This window comes from Pogona vitticeps, chromosome 5, assembly GCF_051106095.1.
Source record: "Pogona vitticeps strain Pit_001003342236 chromosome 5, PviZW2.1, whole genome shotgun sequence".
NCBI classification, from domain to species: domain Eukaryota; kingdom Metazoa; phylum Chordata; class Lepidosauria; order Squamata; family Agamidae; genus Pogona; species Pogona vitticeps.
The window spans coordinates 75,964,679-75,983,421 of NC_135787.1; the positions used below are offsets into that span (position 1 = coordinate 75,964,679).

The 18,743-nt window shown below is 39.0% G+C and overlaps 1 protein-coding gene across 15 annotated transcripts in view; it reads right to left on the bottom strand.

Moving 5' to 3' along the window:
* Positions 1-18,743, bottom strand: part of TBC1D1 (TBC1 domain family member 1) — a 114,301-nt gene that overhangs the window by 7,628 nt on the left and 87,930 nt on the right. For 14 of the 15 annotated variants that reach the window (XM_073001130.2, XM_073001139.2, XM_078394014.1 and 11 more), the window contains 5 exons: positions 13,520-13,705; positions 10,722-10,883; positions 8,508-8,669; positions 6,023-6,267; positions 4,390-4,549 (listed from right to left, as the gene is read on the bottom strand). In XM_073001130.2, coding sequence (XP_072857231.2) covers positions 4,390-4,549; positions 6,023-6,267; positions 8,508-8,669; positions 10,722-10,883; positions 13,520-13,705 — 915 coding nt within the window. Of the gene's footprint in view, positions 1-4,389; positions 4,550-6,022; positions 6,268-8,507; positions 8,670-10,721; positions 10,884-13,519; positions 13,706-15,627; positions 15,819-18,743 lie in introns of all 15 variants that reach the window. The other variant, XM_078394021.1, reaches the window with a different exon arrangement.

Consider the following 18,743-nt stretch of genomic DNA (forward strand, 5'->3'; position numbering starts at 1 on the left):
AGGTGGGGCTGAAGAGATGTTAAAAGGCAGAGCCTGAATCAGAGAAGGTCAGAATCAAAGAGTCAGAGTCAGAGTGAGAGTTAAGTTAGTCAGAGGGAGAAGGAACAGATACAGAGTGGAAAGGATGATTTAGATAAAAAGAGAAGGTGGTAATTATATGGCAAGAGAAAAGTATGTACTGAGAGTACTGTTAATGATTTGCTTGTGTACAATAATTATCTGAAGAACTTCTGTTATTATTAAGTCTGAATTACTTCAATAAATAAGTTCTGTTTGTATTCACAAGACAAGTGTCCTGCCAAAGTCATTTATATTGTGGATTGAGGCAATCCACTGGTGGCAGCGAGAGGAAAACACAAGGTGAGCCTTTGCGAGGGCACAACATGTAGGTGCCACAAAGGGTGAACGCCACAGTGTGATCATTAAAAATAACCCTACATTAGAAGTATATAGAAATACATATGGGTGAATATCCCAATAACATTTGTTGTAGTTGTTGTTTAGTCATTTAGTTGTTTCTGACTCTTCGTGACCCCATGGACCAGAGCACGCCAGGCCCTCCTAACTTCCACTGCCTCTTGGAGTTTGGTCAGATTCATGTTGGTAGCTTCAATGACACTGTCCAACCATCTCATCCTCGGTCGTCCCCTTCTCCTCTTGCCTTCACACTTTCCCAACATCAGGGTCTTTTCCACAGAATCTTCTCTTTTCATGAGATGGCCAAAGTATTGGAGCCTCAGCTTCAGCATCTGTCCTTCCAGTGAGCACTCAGGGTTGATTTCCTTTAGAACTGATAGGTTTGTTCTCCTTGCAGTCCTGGGGACTCTCAAGAGCTTCCTCCAGCATCACAATTCAAAAGCATCAATTAGTTGGTGGTCAGCTTTCTTTATGGTCCAGTTCTCACTTCCATACATCACTAGAGGAAAAACCATAGCTTTGATTATGCAGACCTTTGTTGGCAAGGTGATATCTCTGCTTTTTAAGATGCTGTCTAGGTTTGTCATTGCTTTCCTCCCTGAAAGCAGGTGTCTTTTAATTTCATAGCTGCTGTCCACATCGGCAGTGATCATGGAGTCTAAGAAAGTAAAATTTGTCACTGCCTCCATATCTTCTCCTTCTATTTGCCAGGAGGTGATGGGCCCAGTGGCCATGATGTTAGTTTTTTTGATGTTGAACTCCAGACCATTTTTTGTGCTCTCCTCTTTCACCCTCATTAAAAAGTTCTTTAATTTCTCCTCACTTTCTACCATCAGAGTGGTATCATCTGCATATCTGAGGTTGTTGATATTTTTTCCAGCAATCTTATCTCCGGTTTAGGATTCATCCAGTCTGGCCTTTCGCATGATGTATTTATTCTGCATATAAGTTAAATAAGCCGGGGAACAATATACATCCTTGTCATACTGCTTTCCCAATTTTGAACCAATCAGTTGTTCCATATCCAGTTCTAACTGTAGCTTCCTGTCCCACATATAGGTTTCTCAGTAGATAGATACAGTGGTCAGGTACTCCCATTTCTTTAAGGACTTGCCATAGTTTATCTGTAGTCCACAAAGTCAAACGTTTTTGCATAGTGACTGAAGCAAAAGTAGATGTTTTTCTGGAACTCTCTGGATTTCTCCATAATCCAGTGCATGTTAGCAATTTGGTCTCCAGTTCCTCTGCCCCTTCGAAATCCAGCTTGTACTTCTGGGAGTTCTCAATCCACATACTGCTGAAGCCTACCCTGTAGGATTTTGGACATAACCTTGCTAGCATGTGAAATGAGTGCAATTATACCTGACTAGCCCAGTGTTTTTCCTACTTTCTTCAGTTTAAGCGTCAATTTTGCTATAAGAAGCTGATGATCAGAGCCACAATCAGCTCCAGGTCTTGTTTTTGCTGACTGTATAGAGCTTCTCCATCTTTGGCTGCAGAGAATGTAATCAATCTGATATCGGTACTGCCTATCTGGTTATGTCCATGTGTAGAGTCATCTCTTGTGTTGTTGGAAAAGAGTGTTTGTGATGACCAGCTTGTTCTCTTGACAAAACTCTATTAGCCTCTGCCCTGCTTCATTTTGAACTCCAAGGCCGAACTTCCCTGTTGTTCCTTTTATCTCTTCACTCCCTACTTTAGCATTCCAATCTCCTATAATGAGAAGAACATCTTTCTTTGGTGTCTGTTCCAGAATGTGTTGTAAGTCTTCATAAAACTGGTCAATATCAGTCTCCTCAGCATTGGTGGTTGGTGCATAAACTTGGATTACTGTGATGTTGGAAGGTCTGCCTTGGATTTGTATTGAAATCATTCTCTCATTTTTGAGATTGTATCCCAGTACAACTTTTCCCACTATTTTGTTGACTATGAGGGCTACTCCATTTCTTCTATGGGATTCTTGCCCACAATAGTAGATATGATAATTGTCTGAATTGAATTTGCCCATTCCTATCCATTTTAGTTCATTGACGCCTAGGATATCAATGTTTATTCTTGCCATCTCCTGTTTGACCACATCCAGCTTCCCAAGGTTCACAGATCTTACATTCCAGGTTCCTATGCAGTATTTTTCTTTGCAGCACTGGACTTTCCTTTCACTTCCAGGTGTGTCCACAGCTGAGCGTCCTTTTGGCTTTGGCCCAACCACTTCATTAGCACTAGAGCTACTTGTACTTGTCCTCCGCTCTTCCTCAGTAGCATGTTGGACACCATCCGACCTGAGGGGCCCATCTTCCCACGTCCCAATAACATGCTTTACTTTATTTGCATTGAACCAGAGTACTAATAAGCAATGCCAAAGTTCATGTTTTATTATGAACAGTTATGAAGTATAATGTTGGAATATAATCACAATGTGTTATTTACTTCATGTTTCAACTTAACTTCATACTAAAATGTGATGAAATCAACTGATTTAGCAAGAGATTAGGATTTCCATCAAATTTTTGGCAATCATGGAATGGAGTCAAAATTGGTATTCAAATCATTCAAAATATTTCAGATTAGAATGCTAATCACAAATTAATAAAGTGGCCTTGAGAAATTTGGTCATTTCAAATCTCTTTGATAAAAAACAATGGCACTCTAATGATTGTGAACTATTTAAACAATTGGCTATTTGTTGGGATTTGCTTAAAACAAGTCCATTTTTACAAACAAGACAAATATTGCTATTTCAAAAAATCAGATGCATTAACCACAATGCAAATACATACATACATTGTTTTCAGAATTTCCTGAGTAGATTTATTCCTTAAGGCAACTCATTGATGGGTTTCAAAGGACACAAAATACAATTTAGGCAAAGCAGCAAAATAAATCATTTTTGCTTCTATCAACAGATGCCAATAAAGAGTTCAACAGGGTGGAATGCAAGTATCTGCATTTACCATAATTTATCTGTCTCTGTTTCCTAATAGTGTTTCTATCCATCTCTTTGCCAATATTTTCACAGTCATAAAAAAGGAAAAAACCTCTTTACTTTCAAAGTGTTCAGACAAATACAGTGTTGTCACTAATAATGCCTTTACAATATCTTCATATTTGACGAGCACAATGTCAACAAAGACCAGAAGAGCCTTCACATTAGTGAGACTTAATGTTTTACCCTATAAGCTCATGGAGAGAAGATTTCAACATATACCTGTCTTGGATTGCCTGTGTCCATGTAATGATGGCCAAGTGGAAACTGTAGGTCATGTTTTACTGCACTGTCTTTTCTATAGAGATCTACACATCAACCTCCTGAGTGAAATCATTCTCAGATATCCAGGGAAACCTGATGAATTTTATATCAAGCTACTTCTTTCCGATCAAGACTCCCTTATTACAAGCTCTGCAGCAAAATTTTGTGCAGCAGCAATGGCACAGCACTCCCTTATAGTCTCCTGAGTTCACAGGTTGACTGGTTTTAGCATGAGGGTGGTTTATTGTCTAGCGTAGAGAAATGTTGTGGTCCCAACCAAAGGGAGGAAATATTTACAGATCTTTACAAATACGTTGGAAGGACTCCCTATAACCCAAAAACCCTCTCCAAATCAGTTTGCCCTAGATGATCCAATGGTTCAAAGGATAGCTATAAAAATGCTGTATTTGATTCTCCCCATATTTTACAACCAGTACACAATTAATTATTTGTTGTCCACATAATATGTTTTATGAACTGACTGTACTTTTTTAAACTGTGTTTTGTATATTTTAGCCACATAATATGTTTTATGAATTGGCTGTACATTTTTAAACTGCATTTTGTATATTTTAGCCATAAATATGTTTTATGAGCTGGTCACCTGACCGTAATAAATAAATTCATTCATTCTTTACTTTCAAACAAGTTATATCCTTAATGGTCACCGAGAAAAAGATATAAAATATGGTTCCAACTTATCCTTAAGAGTAACAGTGACTTACCAAACACTCTAGCTACAAACCCCAGGGGAAACTGAGAGGCAAACATTGTAAGAAACCAGGGAGCAGCATATAGACTGGGCCCAATTTCATGTGCTTCAAAGTGATTGTAGAGATCTCTGTGGTAATCGTGAAGGAGCCGAGAAAGTTGATACATCTGAATCTGCAAGGGCAAATAAAAGATTTTTTAAATGTTAGTGAAATAGGAACTCCAAGTTGCATGTGATCCTTAACACTTTATAAGTGGACCATAGTTAGTATGACCACAAGAAAGAGATGCACAAATGACAAAGCACTGCTGAATTAAATCTTTCACATACATGCATTATGTAGCTGTGCAGAACCGCATGGATTGATGAGAAAGGGTAAGTATGAGGTTTCAGGTAGATATTAGTAGATAGGGTCATGTTCTATGCTGCCAAAATGTTTGTTCAGACATAACAGTTCAGGGCCAGTTCTTCCTTTCATCCTACATACTCAATATTCTGAACCCAAATGCAGAAAGAGTTCTGGTTTGGCAGACTTTCAAATGCTTCCCTTTACTCTCTTCCTTGTCATAGAATAAGACAACTTGATAGTCTACTAAGAAGATGTAGCTCAGAATGACATCCTACAACACAACAAAGTTTACAAATTTCATTCATCATAGTCTAATTCTCCAGTCAATTTGGAAATGTTCCCCTGCAGTCATGCAGAAATATATTTAAAAAGCATATTAAAGATCATCATCCAAAATATTCAGACCTATAAATGAGCACTTATAAACTCAAAACACAGAGAGAAAATGAGAGAGAAAGAGAGATATCCATTTAATATTGCCTACTCCCAAGCCAGGGATGTGGTGGCACTGTGGGTTAAACTGCAGAAGGCTCTGTGCTGCAAGGTCAGAAGACCAGCAGTTGTAAGATCGAATCCATGTGACGGAGTGAGCTACTGTCGCTTTTCTCAGCTCCTGCCAACCTAGCAGTTTGAAAGCATGTAAAAATGAGAGTAGATAAATAGGTACCACCTCGGTGGGAAGGTGTTCCATGTCTAGTCGCGCTGGCCACGTGACCACGGAAACTGTCTTCGGACAAATGCTTGCTCTATGGCTTGGAAACAGGGATGAGCACTGCACCCTAGAGTCGGACACGACTGGACTAAATGTCAAGGGGAACCTTTACCTTTACCTTACTCCCAAGCAGAAAGTAACCTCTGCATAATCTAGTATTGTTGTGCAAAGATCACCAGCATTTTTCTAAAACAGTTCTACCAGAGAAATTTTAGCCTTCTCTGGCGAAAACCTGTCCTGAGATAAACAGTGGCTACTGGTAACCTACTGATCTATCAAGATGATCCAGTGTTGAATCGTCTCAGCTTCATCAAATGCAACTGACAATTTTTAGGGAGGGGGTAGCTGTAGCTGTGTTAATCTGTTGCAGTAAAAACAGCTCTGCAGGACTTTAAAGACTAGAAAGATCTGTCTGGTATAAGCTTTGATGAACTACAATTTTGCGTCTTTCCTTTTAATCCCTGAACATATAGGTAATCATAAACATCCCCTTTTTATCATTCAATGCTGAAAATATAATATAAACCTCTTCTGTCACTGTATTAACATCAAAAATGTAAATGAAACATAAGCAGGAGCTCAAACCTGTAAAATTGTCATGTCCGGTCGATACTGCTTCCTGAGGCCCATGTCGAACATAAGGAACTTGAGCATCTTGAAAGCCTCTTCTTCACTCATATGAAGCAACAGCACACCTGCTACAAAACTAAGGCCCTGGCAGTAACCTACTTCCTGATCCAAGAGTGAATAGGCTTTCAAGATATTATAGAGTGAGAGCTGTCCAGCTCCAAGCTGGGCTGAGAAATACGGATGAGTTGGAAAGGTGCGACCTGGGGGGGGGAACAAAGTTAGAAAAACAGATATTATTGAATGTAATTGTGCCATGCTGCCATATGGCACAAAGAAGAAACTTCAGGTTATCTTATCTAAGAAACCATAAAGTCATATTTTCTTGCTACTGTAGAGCGCACATGAGGAAAACTGATTTTTGGACTATAAATTCAAGAATAACACACAGCAAGCACAGCTGCTGGCCTTGATGGCTGCAGTACTGTGGGAACTGTAGTCCAAAAAAGTAACTTTTTCCAGAAATACAACAATTCTTGCTTTGCCAGATAGAAACATGATATCTGTTTCAATAAAGCAGATTCTAGATTAAGTGAACAAAGTTCCAACAGAGCAAGTCCCTTGGAGGTTCTGTATCCACTTCCCTGACACAACATATGGGGTTTGGGAACAGGTGCAGAAACAGAAGGTTAAAGCAAAGGTATAGCTGGACACATTTTGAAATACTTTTGTCCATGTTTGTGGCATGATCAGAAAATGATTTTTCTCTTTGATTATTAGATTTATTATACTCTATTATTACTATACTTGCTCTGTCTCCCCCCTCACCTATGCATGCAGAGGCTTGCTGCCAATCATCATCAGCAGAACAAAAATACTCTCAGGTGCAGTGTTTGGATTCTTTCACAGTGTGCTGTGAATTGCTCCACAAACATTGCAGTCATTATTTAAGCAGGATTAGGTGGCTGTTCACATTTCTGCTTTACCTGTGAGACTGAAAAGCTCTCTGCAGGTAGCTTTTTGGGCAGTAGGTTAAAACAGAAATTGTTAATCTTAAAGCATAGCATTGTTTCATTATAGGGAAATTGGTTTCATCTTTGAAATAGGTTTACAAGCTTTTGCTTACAATTCTAAATAAATCCTGCAGTTTAGAATCCATTCATTATCTCTGTTGCACATACATAACTGGGAATCTAGGGAAGCAGAATAGAAATTGTCTGTGGGAAGCCAGTCTCTTCTACTTTAAGCCTCTGGCTTTTCTCATGGTGCATACCAAAGAGGCACAACCTTCTCAGCCTCATGGGCAGAATCCAGTGGTGACAGGGGACTGCATGTACATGGGTGCGCACATATACAGGAGAGATACAGAGGCTCGGGATTGTGTATGGGGAAGTGTTCACCTTTCTGCCATCCAAGCAACTCTGCTCAGCCTCACTGAGATGATGTTCTGGACTGCACCAAGGTCACTGCTTCCATGCCCTCAGTGGTACTACAAAAAAGGGACCCTGTTCAGCACCAGAAGGGTTAATAAGGTCAGCTCAACAGAGTTGCATGAGGCTAAAAAACTGCTCACAGATTAATAAATCTAATCATTGAAGAGAAGAGTCATTTCCTGATCATACCACCTAGTTAGACAAATATGCTCTTCCATTACCCACTAGAAAAGTTTTACTTGCACTGCTGTATGACATGTTTTTTAACACCAGTCAAACAGCCACTTGAAATCCCCATTTCCTTATAACCAAGTTTACGAACTTATGAAATGAAGCAAGTTGGAAAATCTTGTTATGTTAGTAAAAACAAAGAAAAGGGTGGTCCAATGAACTTTGTATATAGTAGAGATGGGGAATGTTCTGCCCTCCTGATGTTGCTGCCTTGTCAGATATTATCAGAGACCATATTTTCACAAAGTCAAAGCCATAAGCTAAGTCTTCCTGAATGTAGATTAAAGCTTTATATATCGTGTACTAGGAAGGCAGGCTGTGTTTGATTTCTACATCTGGCTGCTCACTACCAAGATTGGCAAGAGACCTAGTATTTCTGCATAAATAGTATAGTTTGCTTCCCAACTGGAAGAGAAGCTTGTGTTGGTCTACAGTTATTTCCTTGCCCAGTGCAGGAGCTGTTCCAAGAGACACCCCACAGGCCTATTCAATGGTTCCTGTTTGGCTCAAAGGCTTTGAAAGTCACTTTGAAAGCAGAAACTGCATAGTGGTATTGGTGGTGGTTAGTTCCCAAAATGGAAATCCCATAATAAGTAAGATTAAAGAGCTGTTATCCTAACTATATGCATAAATTAATAAAAATGGGACAATGGTCACTTACCAGAAGTTCCCTTCTGAAACTATAGGAGATGCAGTTTCTACAATTTGACACTAGTTTTTTTTTGGAACTAACACCATCAAGACCAAAACTCACAAGCAATGCGTTAAAGCTAAATATGTTACTTCTTCATACCAACACCAAGAAAAAGCTTTTTATTTCTACCTCCCCCCAGACTCACCTAGGTCAATAAGTATCGCATGCTGTTGGGAGGTCAGCTGTTTTAAGAGTTCTTTGTAAGGTAGGATATCCTTTGGCTGCTGTTTATTTGTAAACTGATGCTTAAACTGGTATTGCTCTGCTAAAAACTTCCAGATCTCACCACGGTGATGCCGAGGGACTCCTTTTCCAAAGAAACAAGGGAAAATAAGAAGGAACTTGAGAAGGAACATTACACTCTGTCTATTACTGCATAAACAAATTTTCCCCAACATAACTGCATTTGTACCTTAACTCATGTAAGTTATCTAACTAAGTTTTTATTAATGAAGGAGATATATGTTCGGGGTTACTAAATATTGAGATCAGAGAGTCAGGCAGAGACGGGATTCTGAGGTAGTCAAGCCTTCCCTCTTGAATTATCCAAATGAAATGTAGGCTGGATACACTTTAGAAAAAGATTTTACAAAATCAAAACAGATTTTAAAAGGAGCCTAATTTCCCATTGTCCCATTATCCAATGTTATTTGAGAAGCAGATGGTTAAACAAAAGACACAATTTTGTTTTAACAACGCTCCTCTGTTAATTCGTTTTGGAGAAGTTAGAGATGTTTTGTTGGATTATTAACCCACTCCAGAGATGGGATTCTTGCATAAAACAGCATACAGCATGTGTAAGATTATGCTCACAGACCTGTCTACCAGTTCTGTGTACCAGGTCTGTGTACTGTGTCACCAGCAAAATAGATATCTGTTATAGAGATGGAGGTAAACAGGCTATATGTATCAGAACAGAGATCCAAACTGATGCCCCTCACTTTTTAGTATGGGGATATAATGCACTGTGACGATGGTTAAGTCTGTTCATTTGGACTTCTTTCTTAAATGTTTGTGTCCCCTTCTTGTGCATCAGACCTGATCTGTCACAAATAAGTTGACTAATAAGAACTATCACCCAAGAGGAATAAGATTAAAACTTGTGTCCCCCTGAATTGCAATGTAAGATTTCAAATTACTGGCCCCTTTTCAAACAATTGAGGCTGGTGGTATAATCAGATGCATCTCCGAATGTACACCACTAATCACTTTCATATCAACAGAAGCCCACAGATTTGACTTGAAGTGCCAACTCATTTGGCTCAGCAGTTGTGATGAATTCTGTCTCCTATCTACACCACCCATGCCACCTATAAAGGGATTTGCACTCTTCTGCAAAAGGCTGTGGGGAAAAAAAAAGGTTGTCAGAGTGGGCTCATTTTGGAGGAGTGGAAACAAAGCACAGCCTCCTTCTTCCTGCTCAGCAATATGCTAGACCACTGAGCCATGGCTTTATGGGCTCAGATGTCCAAAACAGGGGAAGTTTGCTGTTCCATCCAGTGATTCTCCCTGAAAAGAAGAGAGGGGAAGGAAAGAAAGACAGACACAGCTAATTGGTGCCAGCAGCACAGGTGTTGACATGAAGTCCTAATTGTCTTAGAGGAATGTCATGATGGGCAGCAGAGTATCACAGTCAATGGCTTCTTTATGGGAACTGTAAGCTCCTTTATTGGTTTCAAAACACTTCCCCCTGCCCTAAGTCTCTCACTCTCTAACACTAGGTGGTGAGAGGCTACTAATCTATTATGCTGGCACAGTTCTGGTAATCTTGGTTATCATCTTGTCAACTGATAAAATTGTAGCTCTGTGTTGAACAGAAAAGAGAACATACTCCATAGATTTTTCTCCTCTGTCCAGAAAACTGAATCAATGCAACAACCCTATCTATAATGGCCTTAAAAAGTACATTATGCTTTATGAATAGGCATATGATCTATGGAACTAATACTACAAATCAATTAACTGATCCCAGTATTAATATTCACAATAATAATACTAAAAAATTGTATGTAAATTTGTAGCTCTATGCTCTTCACATGCATTATGTATTTGCAATCCTTACAATTGCATAAATTAACAGTATTATTTTTCCCATATTGCAGATGGAATTGAGTCTGAACATATAGTTATTCCACTATATGAATGTAACAGTAAGAATGAATAATTCCTTCATAAATGGCTTTGTCCATATTACCTCCATACTCCTGGTCTAGTCTAGGAAGACCATAGCTATAGCTCAAGCAACTCTATGTCACCTGTTACATACTGACACACAATTATCACCTGTTATCTAAGTAAATATTCTGATTCCAATACTGTATAGGCATATCTGATTCATCAAATAATTAATTATATTCACCTTTTCCAACAGCAGAATGTATTTTTTCCATGTCAAACTTAATCTTTGATCTCCCTGGTGTATTTAATATTTTCTCCCAGACCAACGTTACTTCTTTGAGACATGGGGTGATTTCTTCATAATCAAGCTTTAGGCGCTTTGTCAGCAAATTATTTTCAGAAGCTGGAAAAAATTTTTAGATGCACATTACATTCAACATAAGATAAATGGCTCTTAGATAGTTAAGATAGTTAACTGAAAACATCAGCCTAATGAACTGTGACAAGGGAAAAAGAAGATAAACATGTTTCAGCAACTTTGAAAGGGAAAGAATGATACAGAACCATGACAACAGAAGTGATTCATATTCAGTGTGCTGTTTTACAGCCAAGATTCACTACGGGCATTTCAAGACATGACATCACAGGGCTTGTCCTTACCAATCATTTACTGCATGTAAGTTACTGAGAGGACTCACCTATCTGTCCTGCATTAGCTGTACAGTTTGCACATGGAAAATGATACAGGCAGGCATGGCACATAGTGCTTTGGTGAGCTGAAAGTCATTTTAAGCTGAAAAATGGGTTATGATGTAGCCATGTTGGCAGCTGTCATACACAGGCCATATGGCCAGTGTTCTTGTCAGAAAAGTGTGTCAGGGGCAGGTAGGCTCTGGGTGGGTTCAAAGTTAGATAAAGAAATAAAATTGGTGGGGGGATTATGTTGGGAAAGAGCTCTTGAGCCTCCCAACTGTATCTGTGAAGTCTTGTCAGTCTAAGAGACAGATACTCAAACGCCTGCCTGTTGGGAGGTTCTCAGTTCTTGGGAGGAATGAAAGGTTTTGCTTTAAGGCCTCTTGGACAAATGCCACACAGGTTAACTTCAATTTCAAAGACAAAAAAATGGAGACAGCTTTGAAGATGGAAAGGCATGGGGACTATCATCTGCCAAAGGAGAACACAAGAACTGAGGAAAAGAGAAATGGAAATAAAACAAGGGAAGTTAAAGGACCTTTCTTTTTTTCTTACAGGGCAGCATTAAAAGGGCTTTTTGGATCTGAGCATAATTTGGAACTACATTTAAGAAGAATAATGGACAAGACCATAACTATTCCTTTAATGATGTCTAGTCTGATATATGGGTAACAAGCCATTTCTCTGAAGATACATTACTAGCACATTGTCATTTTGGGACATACTATTCCAATACGTCATAAGAAAGCTGTCACATTGATGATTTAATAGCATAATGTATAATCAAAATAGCACTTCCATTATTATAGCACTGAGATAATCTGCAAGGAAGTGAAGCCTTGGACAGCTTAGTCATTCATCACAAATCAGTTTACACAAAGAAGAATGCCTATTTTCTAATTGGATTTTGCCAGTTCTGCCAAAATCACTGGCATGCTGAAAGGTACATGTGGGCCAAGAATTAGGATCTTTCCCCCTCCTTGCTGCTGATTCTGATAGAATAATTTATGGTAACAGGATAACTCACAAGGTCAGAACAGATTTTGAAATATTTTGCATGAGAGACATTTAGGGTTCTTTTTATTATTTCGATTGCCTCTAAGTTATTGCAGTGCCAATGTACTTGTGAGAAGATACATACAACAGTTCCTCACCTCATCAACTATTTCAGGTGACATTTTGCCATTATTTTATGATACTTGTCTAGTCATTCTATGCTTATTAATTGTTCACTGAACAGTTCATAGCTTTACCCAATATAATGGAAAATGCTATATTCTGTAACATCATTTATATTAATTACTGCATCCCACATCTTAGATTTCTTCTCCTACAGTTCTGAGTACAGGAGTTTTTTCTTTTACCCCCCTCCACCACTACCACTTCACTAATAAGCAACCTAAAAATAATTTCTGCTGAGGACTGTGAACAGGGCTAACATTGTTTATGGAGAAGACCTATGCCATAGCTTTGCAACACAGGAGAGGATGATAGGGAAGTACCCCCATATCACCTACTTATTTTTCTCCTAGACTATGCTGCAGCCCTGAACAGAAGGAAAGCCATTCAATCACTGAGACGTCCTTTCCCTCAACTTCACTTGACCAAGGTCATGAAGACACTTTTCATGGCCAATGCATAACTGTGATACCATCTCACTCAATTTGTGATCCTACATGTGAAGAAGAACAAAAAGGGGCACCAAAGAGCAGCAGAGACACAGATCATTGTGCCTGTTCACAGGCACAGAAGATGGGGAAAGGGTGCATTTGAAAAGGGTGGCTTCAAAAAGGACTGCATGGCTCACCAATCTCCGATTTTGCTTTTTAAATTAGTTAGTGTTTGGTCATATTCATAGTAGTACGAAAGGAGACATTTTTATGATAGTTGTAAATGATATGCAATTTCCATCAGTAAGTCTAGTTAAAACAGTGGATTAGAGCACAAGGACAAATCCTTGGAGAGTTTGCTCAAAAAGACCAAAGAGGATGCTGATAGATACCATGATGACCATTGCTTTAAACATAAACAGGTGGAGCCAAAGAAACCAAAGACACAGTTCAAAGGAGATGGAATTTAAACATATTATCAGCACTTCCAGGAACCAGGCTAAGAACTGCCATTGACAAAACAAGCAAAGGGGCTATTAAGATAAAGTAAACAAGCTATGGGTAAAGTACAGCCAGAGAGGGAAAGCAAACAGAACAGGTTATTGGGAAAAGAGACTCTGAATAAACATGAGAGAAATGCTATCTTCCATATCTCTACAGCACTTATTGATTGCCATAGACACAACTGCAGTGGTGTAGGTTCCCCAGCCCTGTCCCTAGGTTTCCATCTACTTGCCTTGCAATTTCTGATTTTCCTTTTCCATCCTAAGTAGTAGTATCTGCTGCAGAACAGCTTTTTGCCACAGTTCCCGAAGCTCCTTAGATGTCCTTTTCCTCTCTTCTTGTACTGTCCTAAAAGGGCCATCTTCACAAACCGGCTGCAATGGTGACCTGGGCGGAAGTTCTCCCAACTCAGAACAGTCTTAAGATGATAATGAAACACGAAAGAAGCAGTCATAAGTTTGTTTTATGTGTATAAATATGTATTAGGCTTCCAAATCACACCACCCAACCTTATGTAAGAATTTTATTATACTGTAAAATATCAATTTCCTAAATGCACATAGGAAAAAAAACCTGTGGTAACAAAGTATTGTTCTCACATTGTGACTTTCGTGCTGTTGATGAACACAATAAGGTTGTCACAAAGACCACTGATCACTTCAGACTGCTCACATGACAAGTTATCTGAGACCAATGCCCTCCTATGTGGATTAAAACATTTTATACTAATCATTTTAGATTAGATTAGATTAGGCATCCTTCAGTCTCGAGAGACTATGGTACTGTGCTCTGTATGGAGGACTTGGAACAGTGTGTAGTGTGGCTGAGAAGGCCAATTCGAGAGTGGCAATCCCTTCCACACTGAAGACAAATACAATCCGTGCCCCGTCTTGCTCCCTGATTTTGCTGCTTTCGTGACTGCCTCTTTGCCTCGGCCTGCCGGACAAGGGTCTCTTCAAATTGGGAGGGCCATGATGCAACGCCTGCAGCCAGGCTGAACGCTCAGATGTCAGGGTTTCCCATCTGTTGAGATCCATTTCCAAGGCCTTCAGATCCCGCTTGCAGATATTCTTGTATCACAGCTGTGGTCTCCCTCTGGGGCAATTTTTCCAATGAAGTATTGAATGTTTGTGACAGGATGAATAAAACAAATCTATACTGAGAGTTTTGTCATGCAAAGGAGCCTGACTCATTGGCTACACTCAATTGGATTTTTCACTCTTCACTTTGAACAGTTGTCTTCAGCTCTGCATAGAAAACTCATATGGAGAGCCTCTTTGTTTTCAAAAATAGTTGGTTGTATGACACCAGGGTCTGCTGTTCAAGAAAACTTTCCATTTTTAGAAACTATCTTGGGCATATAGAACAATTTGTGCATTTTGTTTGGCTCTCAGCCAGATGATTTTTAAAAATCTTTCATAAAAAATTGTAAAGTATCTCAGTCCAGAAATTACTACCTAATAACTTGTTTTAGGATACCGTACTTCTTAGAACCTCCATTCAGAACTGACACAACTGTTAGCAAGATTTTGTTTGTGGAGGGGAGAGGGTCAGTAAAATAGAAAGCAGCAAAGTAAATTTTACTGACCCTCTTCCCTCTACCATAGTTTGCTAATTTAGTAAAATTGCTTTATTTTTTTCTATTGCTTTACTTCTGTGTAGCTACAAGAGACTAAATTGTTCAAAATTAGCAAGTATCTGAAAATCTGCTTAATTTAGACACATATACATGATGTATGTAAGACCTATATCAGAATATATAAGAATATGCTCATTCAGCAGTTATAAGGAAGATAAACTCATTTTTTAAAGTATGGAAAAAGATTTTCAGGATCCCTGATATAAAAATCATGGCTGCATGTACGTTCTGTGATTAATCACATAGTTCCTACAAAAATTGCCCTACGGAGGTTATCAAGCTTATTTGAACTTTATTTTCAGTAGTTCTTAAAATATTAACAAAATGCTATACATGATGCACATGCACTCGCGCACTCTCACACACATGCACACTTTTTAAATGTTTATTTTGAAATTCTGTTCAACAGCAGCCTCCTCAAATGCCCTCCAAATATCACAGGACTTTTTTGGAAATATACCGTAAGTGGTGAGAAAAGAAAGTGAGCCAATGGCCAATTTCTCTGCACACATAATCTTTTAGCCTTAGAAGTTCTAGAAATGTGTCTTCTTCAAAATAAGAATCTAAACTTACATCTAAATTATCAATGTGTAGACAAAGAAAAAATGGAAAAGTTCTCAAAAGCAACCTAGAACATCATAATACAAATATCACATTTGCAATTTTTGGTAAAAATGCACAAGGGAGACAAACTAAATCACCTGAATGTTCAATATTTAGAAGCAGGGAAACAGTACCATCTAGTGTACATGGTAGAAAGAAAGCAATCTATTTTTCTCCTTTAACTTATGTGATGTTTTAATTATGGGCTTGAAACTGTTCCTTCTCAGATGATGTTGGACATCAATTCTTTCCCAGCTACTGGCTGTTTAGGGTTGAGGGGGACTGTAGGCTAACAACATAAATAAAACACAACACAGATAAAACGAGCGGAGTCCATTTTTAATTGAATATTATTTTTAGGGTCTAAGGGTTCACTTGGCAAAAGGCATGTAGACATCTGGGTTGGAAAGGCCTACACATACATGCCATATGAACTGGATTACTGACTTAAGGAATGGCCTGCCTACTGAGCAGCATCAAGGAAATCCCTGGTTTGTTTCATAAACAGCACAATGAACCACTTCCTGTTGGCAAAAAGGGATAAGGATTTCTCCCAGTCTAGACTTTTGCACAATGGAATAAGGAAAAAGGGTTTAGGGATGAAGATAAGAAAGCCAAGCAGAATAGAGGAAAATTAGGGTCATCAATGGAACAAAAAGCAACTGTTGCTTGGGACAAGGAGACTCAGAGTCAGACTCATTCACACTCTCACACACATGCATTTTGTATTGCTTTTGCTCATGTGATTTTTACTTTTGCAGATTTTGACTGGTGTGGGGGCCTCTAAACCTCAGATTGCCTTGATTCTGAGAAAAGCTTCTGTTTTTACAATGAGTGAGATTACGGCTTCTGGAAGAGTCTACACCTCCCTTAATGTCTTATTTATTCCTTACACAAACATGCAACCACCCACCCACCAGTGATCTCACTACTTTATTTTACTTTTTTCCTTCTGATTTTCCTGGATCAATTTTCCTGCACATTTCCCCCAAGTCTTCACAAGCCTGTTCCTTGGAATAAGCAGCTGCGTATTTTTCTTTTTCAGTCTTTAGGTCAAAGACTACTACACAGCTGGGAACATAGTGAGCTTTAACTGGAGGACTGGTGAAATGTTAGGGACAAATATAGTGTTTTACAAAGGGTTAACTGTCTGATTTTGCATAATTATAATTTAATCTGATATTTTAATCCATATTGTTCTGCATTACACTTTTCATTTCATCAATATTGTTAGATATTCATTGATTTTCATTTGATTACTTTTATATTGTGCTTTCATTTCATGGATCTTATTCCCTGTTTATTTTCTGTGATTTAAATAAATATTAAATTAATTCTACCTATGAGTAGCCTCAGATTATTTCTGGTTACACCTTTTGCCCACTGGTGTCAAGATTTGAAAAACTGTATATATAGAGTGCTAAAATAATTAAAGAGATTGCAAAAATGAAACCTTGAAAATGTACTCTGTGCTTAAGGTTTGACTAACAGTTTACTAAAAGTGCAAAAAGTCTGAAAGCAAGATCAATATAAAATAATGCTGCCTTTCAAATAATCTTTCATAAACTAGATGAAAGCTGAACGTGTGTACAAAATGATAAGAAAATAAATACAAGAGGAGGAAAAAACTGGTAGCACCAAAATACAGATAGAGCAAATTGGTACCTGACCAACTTTGTTCATCAGCATTTCACAACTGGTGTGGTAAGTGCAGCTGGAGAAAGTAGGGTGTTTTCAGTGTAACGTGCTTCTGAAATAGTGCTCACCAAAGTCCACTCAGTCTCCTCCTCCCCCTCATCAGATGTGTATGTATTTCAAAGGGACTTCCCACCTACCTCCATGCTGCTTTGCACAGGAGAGATTTGCTGGGAATGGAGGCGGGGGGGGGGTAAATACTTCCTTGAATATGAGCAAGCTGCATGATATGAATATGCAAGGCAATGTTGGGTGCTCTCGCTTACTCACTCACTCACTTTATATACCACTCCTCATTAGTGCCGAAGCACTACTCTGGGCGGTTTATAATAAACAAAACAAAATGAAATGAAAACTATTTTAAAATAAAGAACAACTAACCAATAAGACCAGAAGGCACAGACTACAGAACAACAAAATAGCTGACAAAATGCAGTCAGCTAGGTTTCATGTGGAAAGCCTCTCTGAAAAGCCATGTCTTCAGTCGCCTCCTGAATGTCCACTGGGAGGGGACCAGGTGAAGCTCCTCCAGAAGCTGGTTCCACAAGGTTGGGCCCACTGCAAAGAAGGCCCTACTCCTAGTGAATGACTTAGGGGCATCCCTCCAGGTGGCTACCCAGAGGAGCCTCAACTGAGATGATCTTGTGGATTAAGCAGATGACATAAGGGAAAGATGCTCCAACAAGTAGCATGGGTCCAAACTGTGGGAAGTTTTGTACGTACTGTCAAAACCTTCAACCTGATCCAGAAAGCAATGGGTAACCAGTGGAGGTGAGCCAGAGCCAGGGTGATATGGCCAAACTTACTCGCACCAGCCACCAGTCTGACCACTGCATTATGGATTCACTGTAATCTCCAAAGAAGCCTCAAGGGAAGCCCTACGTAGATAGCATTGCAGTAGTCGATCTGGGAGATGACCAGCGCCTGCACCAAGGTCCTGAGGGAGCTCTTGTTTTCATAAATCTCTTTTCCAACCACAACACCAGTAGCACTGCTGATGCCACCTTTGCTCTCACCCCAGCCCCCCCTCCCCTGTGAAACCCGTGACGAGCCCAATAAGGAGACACTGAGTTCTCTGTTCCCACTACGCTTGGTGTCAGAATGACTTTTAAGTTTCATTTCATTTCTTCCTCTAGCAAGCAGAAATCCAGCCTTTTACTGTCTAATCTATAGGAATAAATGGGACTCTGAATATTTAAAAATTATTATTACAGATATTCAGAACAATCCAATTTGTATTCAAATATATTTGGAGCTATCCAAATATGACATTATTCAGTGAATTCCAAAAATTTTGAATCCAAGTGCTCATCCTTGGTTAATCTCGGTGTGTGAACCAGACTTTCCAATCATATCAAAATTCATTTGGGTATCAAGGTAAAATAAGTTGCTGGAATGACGCCAGGCAACATCAGCTTGATTATTTCTATAAACCTTATTCATCTACATTGCTTCTATGTTCCATTACCACAAAAATAATTCAAAGTTTTGAGAGTGCTACATGGGTCCTTAGTGGGGA